Source organism: Astatotilapia calliptera, chromosome 12 (genome assembly GCF_964374335.1).
Source record: "Astatotilapia calliptera chromosome 12, fAstCal68.1, whole genome shotgun sequence".
Taxonomy (NCBI): domain Eukaryota; kingdom Metazoa; phylum Chordata; class Actinopteri; order Cichliformes; family Cichlidae; genus Astatotilapia; species Astatotilapia calliptera.
The window spans coordinates 9,937,901-9,949,967 of record NC_137433.1 but is presented as its reverse complement, the minus strand read 5'-3'; the positions used below and the strand labels follow the sequence as shown (position 1 = coordinate 9,949,967).

The following is a 12,067-nucleotide window of genomic DNA, read 5'->3' as shown; positions in this document are numbered from 1 at the left end:
TTTAAAAGTGTTGAGTCTACAGCCAGTCACAGAGCCAACCTTCTTAATCAGTGTAGTCAGTCTGTTGGTTTCCCCCAGCTCCCCCAGCTCCGAGGCTGCTCCCCAGTTGACCGCAGCAGAGAACACGCCTCTTTACTGCATACATCTCAGCTTCCTGTGGAAATGGAGCCTGCTGATCCCACTTTATTTTATCCAGCTTAAATAAATGAATAAAGAGATACATTCTCTGATAAATTCACTGCATTGTATATGACATAATTTACAAATTATGGCTATATTCAAGTATGAAAGAAACATTGTAACACATGTTCATCTACCTCAAGTGGCTGAGCCGTTTTCTGATGCTCCCACCTTGTGGTTTTTTGGGGCAAATTCATATAGAAGATTATTTCAATTTTGTATTTGCAGAAATGTGTATATATCTCACAATAGAACCAATATAATATTTTACAAGTAGATACAAGTGAAAGTATCCTGTGTAAGTAACAATGCTGAAGTGAAGGTAAGTAAAAACCATACATAAAAAGTATACTTGATTGAACAAACAGAGAAAAGTAATTTTAAAATACGTTTATTGTCATGTCATTCAGGCAGTGATGAAGTCAAGTAAGAGTTTTATGCACTACACTGGTTTTCTATCAAAAGCAGCTGATTCTTTCACAATAGAAAATGCACTTTTTGTACTTTAAAACTGCTCTACAAATGCATAAATATTTTCCTATTGTACCTGTTTGTTGACACAACCAACTTTAAATCTGTATTACGGTATATACAGTGAGCTACTTCAGCAGAGACCTTCCCAGCAGGAGTTTCCGGACACCTGTAGATACAGGGAAAGGCAAGGAGAAAAAAAAGAGAGAGGGAGTAGTGAAACACACACATCACAGTGTTTGTATTTATCGTAATCTCTACTCTGTGGTAATGATCATGAATTTTAAAATCTGGTTCTTTTGATTATTTAAGAAAAACAACTGAACAATTCTTTCTTTTTTTTTTTTTCTTTTTTTTTTTTTCTTTACAATTAATCATGAGACAGGTATGTTTATAAATAAGATTATATTAGGCCAATTTTCTTATACATATTTTTGACCAGGGGAAAGGGAAAATGCTTATGAACTTGTAAAGTAAAAACATGCTGCATTTAGGATTAACCTGTTTGGTTTTATTAATTTAAAACAGAAGAAGCTGGAGTGCAGATACACTGCAATGCAAGTCGGTAGAGATGCAGGTATACGGTCTACCTGGGTCCCACAGGCTATCACCTAAAAAGACTAAACACATTAAATTGCTGCACATTTTGTTGAATAACATTTTAAGATTTTTTTTTTTAAATAAAATATATATTTTATTTTTATTAAAATTTAAAGAGTCAAATGGAAGTCTTTTTTTTTTTTTTTTTAATGGTCCATTTGATTCACCTTTTATTGTTTATTTTATTTTCACTTACTGAATGCGGGACAGACTTGACTGGGGGAAAGAAGGGGAGAAAGAAAGAGGGAAAGAGAAACAGCTGAGAAGAGGGACGGGGGAGAAGGGCAAAAGACAAAAACCAACAGAACGGGCAGAGAAAAAAAAATGCATATATCAATCACCTGGATCACCTGCTGAGAAAGAAAAAAGAAAGCAAGCAGAAGAGAACAAGAGTAATAGAATAAACAACATCACAATGATATATGGGAATATGACAGTAAATACTAAATGTTAAACATTATTGTGCAGCACATAAGATCAACAGAACACAGTGTGCTTTGAGGTAGGAGCCAAAAAGGGTGTAGTTTGTGGGTGTGATCACCCGTGTGTACACCTGTGAGCATTGACGCGCTTGTTTTTTGTTTTTTTAAAAGGTTCCTTCATGTAATAATCTGCTAGAGGGTGTGTGGGGGGGGGGGGGGGGGGCCACAGCCCCGTCCTCCAGGGCTTGAAGCAGGTGTGGAGGAGATCAAAACTCCAGACATCCAGAGGCCCCCAGAACACAAGAGACCAAGGAAGACCAACAGAGGGGCAGCTGCGCCACTGTCCCGGAAAGAGCTGAGGAGAGTCCCAGATGAGGGCTCACTCAGCAGCCGCGGAGCAGAAGCCAGGGGGAGTTGCAGTGACGCGCCCGTGAGCTCCGCCGGCAGCCAGCTGCGCCTGAGTGACCGAGCCCCAGGCCGAGAGGCCGGGGGCACCCCACCTCCGAAGTGGCCCGAGCGAGCCCCAGGCTCCAGGCCCTGATAAGCGGCCGCCAAGGAGTGAGCCGGTGTGTACCTGAACAATTCTTTCACAATAGAACTGCTAACAGAAACATTGTGTGTAGTATTTGGAATTTTGATAAGATGACTTTTCTGTCATTAAAAGCTGAATGAGTTGCAGATTTGAAACACTCCAACATTTCAGGCTAATGTCATATGACATTTTGCCAACTAATCAGTGGCAATTACATCATCCTGTTGCTTTCCTTTTTATTTAACGATACCTGCTGTGTACTACAATGCTCTTCAGAGCTCTCTTGCTTTTCCTTTAGGAGTTTCTTCTTTTTCTGGGAGTCAGTCAGTGTAATCCTGTTCTGTTTGATCTCCTAGCAGGATAGATAGAATGCATCGCCCTCCTCCCTCAGCTCCGGAGAGTCTGTGGGATGAACGGAAAATAGAAAGGCAAGTTATCAGTTAACTTGTGAGGTCTAAATCTGTGGCAGGGGTGTGGTCTCTGGCTCCGCTGCAGCGGAGCGGTGTTGCAGTGGAGCCAAGGTGCTCTGCCAGGAAGGCTGATTGGGCAGGTGCTAACGACGTCTTCTTCCTTTTCCTGATTCCAGGGACCTGAGACGAGAGAGTGTGAAGTATGGAGTCAGCTGCAAGCTGAGTGTCAGGAAAAGATCATGGTGCCAAACCACAAAGGAACATTTTTGTGGTCACCTGAATGCTGTGTGGGGTCCAGATCTTTCACAGTGAGTCCAGCAATGGGAAATAGTCCATCTTGAAATAAACTTTGATTTTTGTACTGTAGCTGTCTTCATCTTCCAAAAATCTTAAAGGGATACAATGTGGATAACAAGATGTCCATTGTAGTCAAATGTTGGTGAGGGGTTTAACCCTCCTGCCATCCTTTAAAAAACTCACACCCATCACCCTAGGGACCATTCTCAGCCACGCCATAAAAAGACCATATATCCATATTTTATTCCACTTTAAATTAGCCAACCTTGTAAAACTACTTCTCCCTGAAATATTCATGTAAAGTTTTAATTATATTTTCGTTGTTTTAACCCTTCAAATCCCAGTGTTATTACATGAGCGCCCTGTGTTATAAGCCCCAAAAACCAAAAAACGAAACTAAATATTTCCACAAAAAAACAGTTGAAGTAATATGTGATTGTCATTTGAAGTAGGCCTTTAGATGGACCAAAGATTGGCACCAACATACATTTTGACCTGCCATTATTTTTTTTGCATTTTTTTTGCAATTTAAAAATTAAAACTTCAAGGCCTTGAGTCTTCATTGACATCCAAGAAAAGAAGAAAAAATAAAATCATATGATGATAATTTGGGGTTGAAAAATAGCGTTTATAATGGAAGTCAATGGGCAGAAAATGGTCCCCAGGGTGATGGGTGTGGGGATTTCTGCTGCTCAGCCATTTTAGGCTGATTTAAGGAATTCACACTGGAATATTAACATTGACAGGTAAAAACTATCCTGTGGCAAGTTTGGTTATATTCCACTGAACACAGTGGAAATGGCAGCCATTTAACACATAGCAGTGGCACAAAAAGGTCCCAAGAAGGCAGGAAGGTTAAGAGCATCCTCTCACACATCAAGTTTTGTGCTTTGGTCTCTTTTTTGCCTCCTTGATCTGTGGAAGACCCATACTTTGCATCCTTTGAGGGCAGCTGAGAGCTCACATCTTATGTCTTATCTGTCAGTTCAGAATTTGATGTTGATTAATGTCTCAGAGGAGTGCTGCAGTAGTCCACAAAACACCCGAGGTCAGGGGACAAAGCCTTTGGATCAAAGGGATTTTTTAATGGGGTCACATAACAGTCATCAAGACTGGATTCATGCAGTTTCCTTTTATTTGTGCTGTTGTTGATAAATGGCTTAGAACCCCCTGATGATCCTCCAATCGCCTGAGCCAAGGTGTGAAAATGGGTGTGGGTCCCAGTCAGCCAGGGTTTCGGGTGAGCTCATTGTGAAACGCCCACTCACATCCTGGGCCATCTGACCTCAGGAATTCACATGATAAGGTGGGGCCAGGTTTCACAATGAGCTCACCTGAAACCCTGGCTGATCATCAGGGGGTCCTTTTGTCCCTCTGTGGGGGGATACTCCCACTGGGTTTAAATCTAGGACTCCCCACCATTTGACCTTAGAACTGAAGAAGCTTCTCGGGTGAGAGGTGAAACGTCTTCAAGCAACTTAAAGAAGTCCAGACGCTTTTCTTTGCAAGCTCCTTTGACTAAGTAGGGAGGAGTTTTTTCCCCTTTTTCTCTTCACACGGAAATGCCCAACTGGACTTGAATGTAAGATGAGCCAGGAGTCAAACCAAGTGCCAAATGCGGGAGAGCCAAGGCTCTTCCCCAACTTTTTAACCAATCACAGTCATGTCTTGTTTGTACCATAATGTAAAAACTTTATTCACCTGGGAGTGGCACCATTTGTCTGTCTGGTCCACTGAACACACGAAGGTCTATGGCGCCATGTTAACTTGAACCTTCAACCATTTCATACATTTTGAAAACTTACTGAAAACGTATAATTTAAGTTTGTTCATCTTCTCTCCAAAAAGAACACCAAAGAAGCATGCGTTATAAATCACATAAACTCCCATCACGTCTATGTTTCCCTATCTGCACTTTTTTCCTGATTGTGGCAAATTATGCTAATTTGTCTTGCTTGGTTCATTTTGATCTTATCATGAACACTTGAGGTTGTTTCTAAAACTAAGACCATCCCTATAACCTCCCATGTTAAAATAACCCAGTTGGTACAAAAACAGGTTGGGCATTATTGGACATTTTGCAGTTTTCATAATTGTATCAAAGGGACATAGTTATGTTACCTGTTCCTGTACATTTTATGGATACAGATTGCTAACCGAGCATGCAAGGCTACCACGGCCTGGATGACTGAGAACCTAAATAGATAACCATGCTAGTGTTATCTGACCACTCTCTACTCCAAAGTTACTCCTCATTCAACATGGGCCGCCAATATGCTAATGCTAAAGTTTCAAAATGATCAGTCTAGAAATCAGTGGGTGAACTAACAGTGTGTTTGTGCATCTTTTATATACAGTCTATATTTGCAACATGTATTTAGGACAAGTATTGCTATAGAGCTGTCTCATAATGTCTAATAAGACAAAGCAACTAAGATGGATTGGTTTTGGTCCAAATCTTTCTGCAAATGCAGCTCATCCTGTGCTTTAACTCTGTAATCATTGAACACAGTCCCTGGCCTGAATTTGTTCCCTCAGCTTGTTTAACAAACAGATGTTGTGCTCTCATCAGTCCATCTTGTTAGCACATTACAAAACCAACCCCCACAGGTCTGGCCCGGATCTGGTATCAAGTCAGCACTGCTAGCTGACTTCTGGCATGATAAGACGTATGTCATCCAGATATGGGCCAGGTCTGGCATAGATGGCACTATGTGATGGCATGCCATATTTGGCTCGATTGTGGTTTGGTTTATGTGGCCCAGATCCACAGAAAACAGGTCTGGTCCCGATCTGGCATCAAGTTGCCACTTCTGACTGACTGGTGTTTTGGCAGAGTGTATGTCAACCAGATGTTGACACACCATAACTCCCTGCATTTAACACCATAATTCCCTCCACACTCACCACCAAGCTGGAGCATCTGGGACTCAGCTCATCTATGTGTCAGTGGATCTCCAACTTCCTAACTGGCAGACCACAGGCAGTAAGGATGGGCGGACATGTCTCAGCCTCCACCACTCTCAGCACTGGAGCCCCCCAGGGGTGTGTTCTGAGCCCCCTGCTGTACTCTTTGTACACATATGACTGTGTGGCCACTACCAGCTCCACCACCATCATCAAGTTTGCTGACGACAACGTCGTGGTGGGCCTGATCTCTGATAACAACGAGACGGCCTACCTGAAGGAGATTAGGAATCTGGAGAACTGGTGCCAGAGGAACAACCTCCTTCTAAACGTCAGTAAGACAAAGGAGCTGATAGTGGACTTCAGCACTAAGCAGGAGAGGAACTACCAGACCCCCGTCATCAACGAGTGCCCAGTGGAGAGAGTGGACAGCTTCAAATACCTCGGAGTTCACATCACGCAGGACCTGTCATGGTCCTGTCACATCAACACTGTGGTGAAAAAGGCCCGACAGCGTCTCTACCACCTCAGACGCTTGAGAGACTTCCAACTGCCCTCCAAGGTGCTCAGGAACTTTTACTCGTGCACCATAGAGAGCATCCTGGCGGGAAACATCTTAACCTGGTTCGGGAACAGCACCATGCAGGACAGACGAGCTCTAGAGAGGGTTGTGCGGTCAGCTGAGCGCACCATCCGCTCCGAGCTCCCTGACCTGCACTCAATCTACAGCAGGCGGTGCTGGACCAAGGCCAGGAAGATCGTGAAGGACCTCAGCCATCCCAACAACAGACTGTTCTCTCTGCTGAGGTCAGGAAAGCGATTCCGCTCCCTGAAGACCAACACAGAGAGACTGAGGAGGAGCTTCTTCCCGCAGGCGATACGGTCTCTCAATCACACCACCACACAGTACTGACCTACACATACAGTTCTTACACACACACTGGACTTTCTGGACTGTGGTTTTGCACAACACTGGTCACTATATTCTTCATTTCCGGTTAATACTTGTACAGCTGCTGTTATTGTGTATATATTTATTTATATTTAGATTTCTTCATACATTCTTATATAGTTCTATATTGTGTATTTTGTTGTACAGTTATTTTATTTTCAACTTTAATTTATATATTTTATCTTATTCTTCCCAGTTAAATTTACCCTTCATTCTAATTTGTGTTGTACAGTTATTTCATTTTTAACCTTAATTTATATTTTATTCCTTCCTAGTTAAATTTACCCTTTTTAATTTTTCATATTTATTTCCTATCTTATTCATAGCCTTTTCCTTTTTTGTTTTCTTTAGGTCACGAGCAGTTGTCCAAGCATTTCACTACATATCGTACTGTGTATGACTGTGTACGTGACAAATAAAAATTTGAATTTGAATTTGAATTTGAATTTGATGTGTGCCAGGTCTGGCAATGATGCCACTGTTTATGCGTTGGCATGCAATAACTGGCCCGATTATGGTTTGGGTTATGGGGCCCAGGCTCATGGAAAACAGGTCTAGCCCGGATCTGGCATCAAGCTGGCACTTCTGACTGACTGGTGTCATGGCAGGGTGTATGTCAACCAGATGTGGGCCACGTCTGGCAATAATGGCACTATTTATGTTCCTATTTTCCTATTTTAGTTAGAAGACCCAAATGCCATGTTGCAATACTATACTGCTATGGTAGCCAATGTCTCAAATGCAGGTTTGACAGGTTTGTGAGTGTACTTTATCCAAAACCTAGTGAGGGTTTACTCATCTTTGCCAGTGGGAGGCTGTAGCTCAGGTGGTAAAGCAGGTTACAAACGGATCGGAAGGTTAGTGGTTAGATCCCTGCCTCCTCCAGTCTGCATGTCAAGAGTATGAATGTGTATGAATGCCCTCAGTTAAGCGAAATTGTGTGATTGGGTGGCATGTTGTATAGAGCACTTTGAGTAATCTGGGAGATTAGAAAAGCGCCATATAAGAATCAGTCCATTCACTGTCTGAACAGAGTTAATGGCATTGTTACTGTTTCACTGTTTTGCATGTTCTGGCACATGTTGTTACTGCATGGCTTGATTAAGGTATACATTAGGCTGACATCTGGGGCCAGAGGTAAAACTGTTCTGGGCCAGCACAGGGCCAGCAGTGTGTCTACAACTGGCCCGTGGCTGCACACCACCTACAGATGGCCCACATACCGCAAAGATTGACGGCCCTTTGGTGGCTCAGATCAGGTTTGCCAGAGGTAATCCACACATGGGCCAGCACAGGACCACCAGTGTGTATGCAACTGGCCTTGTGCTGGCCCATGTGTGGGCCACTAAAGGGCCGTCATTCTTTGCGGTATGTGGGCCATGTGTACCCATATGGAAAAGAAATAGTAAAAACTTATGATTTACTTATAAGTTTTTACTTTCATGATTTACTCATGAAAGTGGCCACTTTCACATTACTTTCATACAGTATATTGTTTTAGTAAGTATCCAAAACATACAAGTTTCATTATATAATTTTTTAAGGGATCTTATATCTGTTTTTACTCTTGTATGCTTTTCATACAAGTTTCACACAAGACAGATACAAACCTTATAAGATTTATATATATCTTTTCCATATGGGTAAGCATATTGTGTGGGCCTGATCCAGGCCATACCAATTTTGCTATGTGGGCCAGTGAACATGGTGGTGCAGTACATGATAGAACACTTAATTTGACACAATTTCTCTCAAACTTTCTTTGTTCCAGCTAATTAAAAAAATATAAGTGATAAGTGCAGCAAACCTATTAGATATTAACCCTTTAAAAGCCGGTGGGAGCGGGCACGCTCTGTTTTGCATAACTATTTTTAAATCTGGGTAGCACTGCAACCACGTAAGCTAGCGCAATAATTTTTTTTGCATATGAAACCAGGAGGAGTGGTACTTACATCTTATGCCACCAGGTTGTCCTAGCTCACAGTTTCCTTCCACATATAGCTTTGCAAAAACTGCATAAAAAGCACTTGCAGCAACAAAAACATAATATTCCAGAAACACTGATCCGATCAGCTGTTTGTAACACATCCTACGTCCATCAGCACGAACTATTGCATGTCCTCCATGTCCTGCCCGAAACTGGAAGTGACGTCATTTTGCGGAAATGTAGTTTTTTACTATCAGGGCCTTATGAGCCTATACTGGTGTTTTTAAAAGTTATCTTTGACTTTATGACTTTCTGTGTCGTTTCTGGGATGCTTAGGACTCAAATTGCACTGCTGGAAATAGTTTATTTTGATGCATATGCTGGGTTTTTTTGCAAATTTGCATTATAATATTTATTTTTGTTTTTCCTGCAGTATATAAAAATTGGTGTATTTCAAAAATAAAATTATGAAGACACTCAAAATAAATTTCCTGTGGTGGGAAACTATTTTGTGCAACTTTTTGTATTTACAGCTTTGAGGGATAAACCTCTTAAATTTGTCTAACTAGAAATATATGTTAAAAAAAACATCATTAAAAAAACGATTTTAATTTTTTTTGTGGTTTATTGCACTTTTTTGCAATTTATGTAATTACTATGCACTTAATGCAGACATATTATTAAAATTTGGGCTATAATGATTGTATTGATGTATATCAACTTGAAATGCTCCCAAAAATGGCTCCACAGCATGTAAAAATATAATATAAGCTCTGGCGAACTTGGTTCTATAGGTCTTAAAGGGTTAAATATGCCACTCCACAACAACACACTCAAAGGATGCCTGAAGCTGAAAGAAGACAGCGATCATAAAAACATCTCAGGAAAAATTGTTGGAGACATCAATCAGGACAAATATCACACCACAGGAGGATGTTGTTAACATGCATTTCTCGCCATGCCAGACTGATAAATCTTCAGCGCAAACGCAAGCATCCTGTGTGGTTCTGCTGCCACAGAGATGCTTTTTAATAAACATCACCTTCATTATCAAAGCTTCCACATGGCCACAGGCATTACATTAATACCTGCCATGTAAGTCAAAAGACAGACACAGTGATCCAGATTGATGCCCGTTGCACTACCGCTATCTATAAATACATTTCTTTATTTCATGCAGTGCCGGTTCACAATTCAGAGATACCTACTTCTTCCTAATCCTACATAATACTCTAAATGATCATCATATTTTAAAGGTCCCATATACTTACCCTTAAAGGGTGATGAGTGGTTTTGCCTTTTTTTTTTAACTTTGCGATGGTACTCTTCAAGACTCCAGCAACAAGACAAGACAACTTGCCTTTGGGATTACATCAGGAAGGGGATCTCCCAAATCAGACATGTGGCACTGCTCTCATTGGTGACCCCTTGTGATAAGGGAGCAGCCGAAAGTAGCAGGAAACTACTCCCATGTCACTTTTAGCAGTTTAACTGTAAGCTGTATTTAGTTGTTTTCAGGGCTAAAAAGTTGCTCTCAGACAGTTGCTCAAAGCCAGCACAAAAATACATAATAAGAAAGACAAAAAAACATTTAAGGGTGACAGATACGTAAAAAATTAAATTAAAAAAAGAGCGAAAGAGAGAGAAAGAAAATCTGGAGGTACGCAAATGTGTTTTTGGAGTATTGTAGTGTTTTTCTTGTTTTGTTTGATTGTTTTGTTATTTGTTAGTGGAGTATGACGGATGTAATGAGAAAAGAAGCTCTGGGAATTCAACTTAATTTACATAGTGCCAAATTACAACAACAGTTGCCTCAAGGCGATTTATATTGTAAGTTAAAGACCTTACAACAAAGAAAACAGAGAACACCCCAGCAATCATATGACCCCCTGTGAGCAAATACTAAATACTTAAATACTCTAGGAGCAACAAGTAACCCAGCTGTCTAAAAGCAAAGTGCTCTAATGGGATGATATGGTACCCATGAGGTCTTTAAGATAATTTGGGGCCAATAGTTGGGCCCTACCAAACAAGAACATCCTAAAAATACCAGAGATCTGTGGGTTGGGCTTGCATTCTGACTCATCTCTTAGAAAGTGTACTGGCAGATAAGACAAACGGACACACAAAAAACCCACCATAAATCACAATCAGCATATATATTATTTTATTAAACACATTAAGGGACCATACACAAGTTTAAATGCCCCTCTTTTCAAGAACTACTGGGGAATTCACAGGATAAATCAGCTGGATCAGCTAAACCAGAAAACACATAAACGTGATTAAATAAAGAAATCATAAAAAATTAAAACACTTCACAACTTAAAACTGAGACAACTGTGATTTCTTTATTACCACAGCACACCAGGTTATACATAATTTGATCTTAATGGCACTACCTTAAGAACATTGCTGCAGTCAACTGAGAGTTTCGACCTCATTACAACGTCATGCTAGTTCTTAACCTCATTTACATCCACTTTGTCACTGGCAACCAAAGGTTAGTGTTAGGGGTGAGGGGTAAGCTTTTATCAGAAAAACTGTAATGCCTAAAAGTATGTGACTTCATTTGAAAAGTAACATTGTCTAGCTCACAAAAATATTCCTAATTAGCATGTGGCTAATACTAGTCAACTCACTGATGGCCTGGCGGATGTTAAGAGGCTAAACAAGTTTGCTGGTTTTAGACAGTCTACCAAACTGAGCTGATAACAGTAGAAGATGGAAGATGCTCAGATTCACTTTAAAAACACCAGGATGTGACGTTAGCCAGGACTTTAATTAGAAGAGAAGCAGGACATTTCTAAGACAGGTGGTGTTGGCTAATTCTTACAGAAGAGGGGGTGAAATGTCAGTACTAAAAACCACTACACTACCTACAAGATTTTGAGTCCTTTTGCTATGGTTTTAGTCTATCTCAAGTCTAACATACAAGGAAGTGGTGAACACCCAGCACTCACAGGGAGAAAATGTCTTGACATCCTACAGGGTTGGAATAGTGCTAACACAATCATGTCATCACTTTTTATCCAATTACATGTCTCCGTATCACATTTAATGATCTGTCACCTCATATGACATTCTTAATGGCGATAATCAGCTAGCTCCCTTTTTGACAGATGGAAATAGCAGCGGATTTTTTGGTGTTCGGAACAGATTAATAAAAAGCTGAGATAGGGAAAAGCATCGTCTTGACATGTGGAAAGTATCTGTGAATTGCAGGTAGAGTTCCTCTGGACCTTTTTCAGTAACCCTGTCCACGTACAGCAAAGCAGCAAAAGAGAGGGAGGGTGATAGACATGCAAAGAAACTGTAAAAAAAAAGAGAAGAAGAGCAGAGAAAAAAAGTTGACAATATTCTGTTAAA

The 12,067-nt window shown here is 40.8% G+C and overlaps 1 protein-coding gene across 4 annotated transcripts in view; it reads right to left on the bottom strand.

The window, feature by feature from the left end:
- Nucleotides 1–555: 555 nt before the first annotated feature.
- LOC113034429 (leukocyte surface antigen CD53-like) overlaps nt 556–12,067 on the bottom strand; it is a 30,230-nt gene continuing 18,718 nt past the window's right edge. For 2 of the 4 annotated variants that reach the window (XM_026188988.2, XM_026188987.2), the window contains exon 8: nt 10,849–12,011. In XM_026188988.2, the coding sequence (XP_026044773.1) occupies nt 11,946–12,011 (66 nt within the window). In that variant the 3' untranslated portion in view covers nt 10,849–11,945. Of the gene's footprint in view, nt 821–2,455; nt 2,608–10,848; nt 12,012–12,067 lie in introns of those variants that run through there. The other 2 variants (XR_013912477.1, XM_080308853.1) reach the window with 2 other exon arrangements.